This window comes from Empidonax traillii, unplaced genomic scaffold, assembly GCF_003031625.1.
Source record: "Empidonax traillii isolate 1590-97213 ecotype Southwest subspecies unplaced genomic scaffold, ASM303162v1 scaffold557:size1000685, whole genome shotgun sequence".
Taxonomy (NCBI): domain Eukaryota; kingdom Metazoa; phylum Chordata; class Aves; order Passeriformes; family Tyrannidae; genus Empidonax; species Empidonax traillii.
Genome location: NW_020955750.1, coordinates 192,356 through 192,983, shown reverse-complemented (window position 1 = coordinate 192,983; position 628 = coordinate 192,356). Strand labels below are relative to the sequence as shown.

At 67.4% G+C, this 628-nt stretch overlaps 1 protein-coding gene across 1 annotated transcript in view; it reads right to left on the bottom strand.

Annotated features, from left to right (window-relative positions):
• The window catches only part of PARVB (parvin beta), a 47,524-nt gene extending 47,315 nt beyond the window's left edge, over positions 1–209 (bottom strand). Inside the window, exon 1 of the mRNA XM_027897740.1 lies at positions 29–209. Within this exon, the coding sequence (XP_027753541.1) occupies positions 29–143 (115 nt within the window). The 5' untranslated portion in view covers positions 144–209. The remainder of the gene's footprint in view (positions 1–28) is intronic.
• Positions 210–628: the final 419 nt, after the last annotated feature.

Below are 628 nucleotides of genomic sequence, written 5' to 3'. Positions count from 1 at the left end.
CTCCCTTCCTCCCCTCCGCCGAGCTCACCCTCCTTGGCTTTCTTCTTCCTGGCCAGGGTCCCGCCGAGCTTGCCCAGGAACGACTCCTCTTTCTTCATCCTGTGCGGCCGCAGGGTCGGGGATCGCAGGGGCTGTGCGGACATGGGGCTGTGCCTGGGGCTCTGCGGGGAGCCCACCCTGCCCTGCCCGTCCCGCCGGGGGCTGCGGGAGCCCAGCACAGCCCGGAGCGGGGGGATCGCCGAGCGGCAGAGGCGGCGGAGAGAGAGCCGGAGCTGGGGGCGGACCGGGAGCGCTGCCGGCGGCCACAGCGCCCTGCCACGGCCGGGAAGTGCGAGGGAGGCACTTCCACACAGGGACACCCCCTCCTTGAGGGGCCGGGGGCGGGGAAATGCCCGAGCAAACCCCGCCGAGAACCGACACCCGGCTGCAGCATCACCTGGAGCATCTCCTGGAGCATCTCCTGAAGCATCTCCTGGAGCATCACCCTCCTGCGGGTGCACCGCCACAACCGCAGCGACCGCGCGGAGAGAAACTGCGTCCAACAAACAAACAAACAAACAAACATCGCAGAAAAAGTAAAGCCTCGGGTCCCGTCACAGCCAAACCGGAGTGTTTTCAGTCTTGAAAG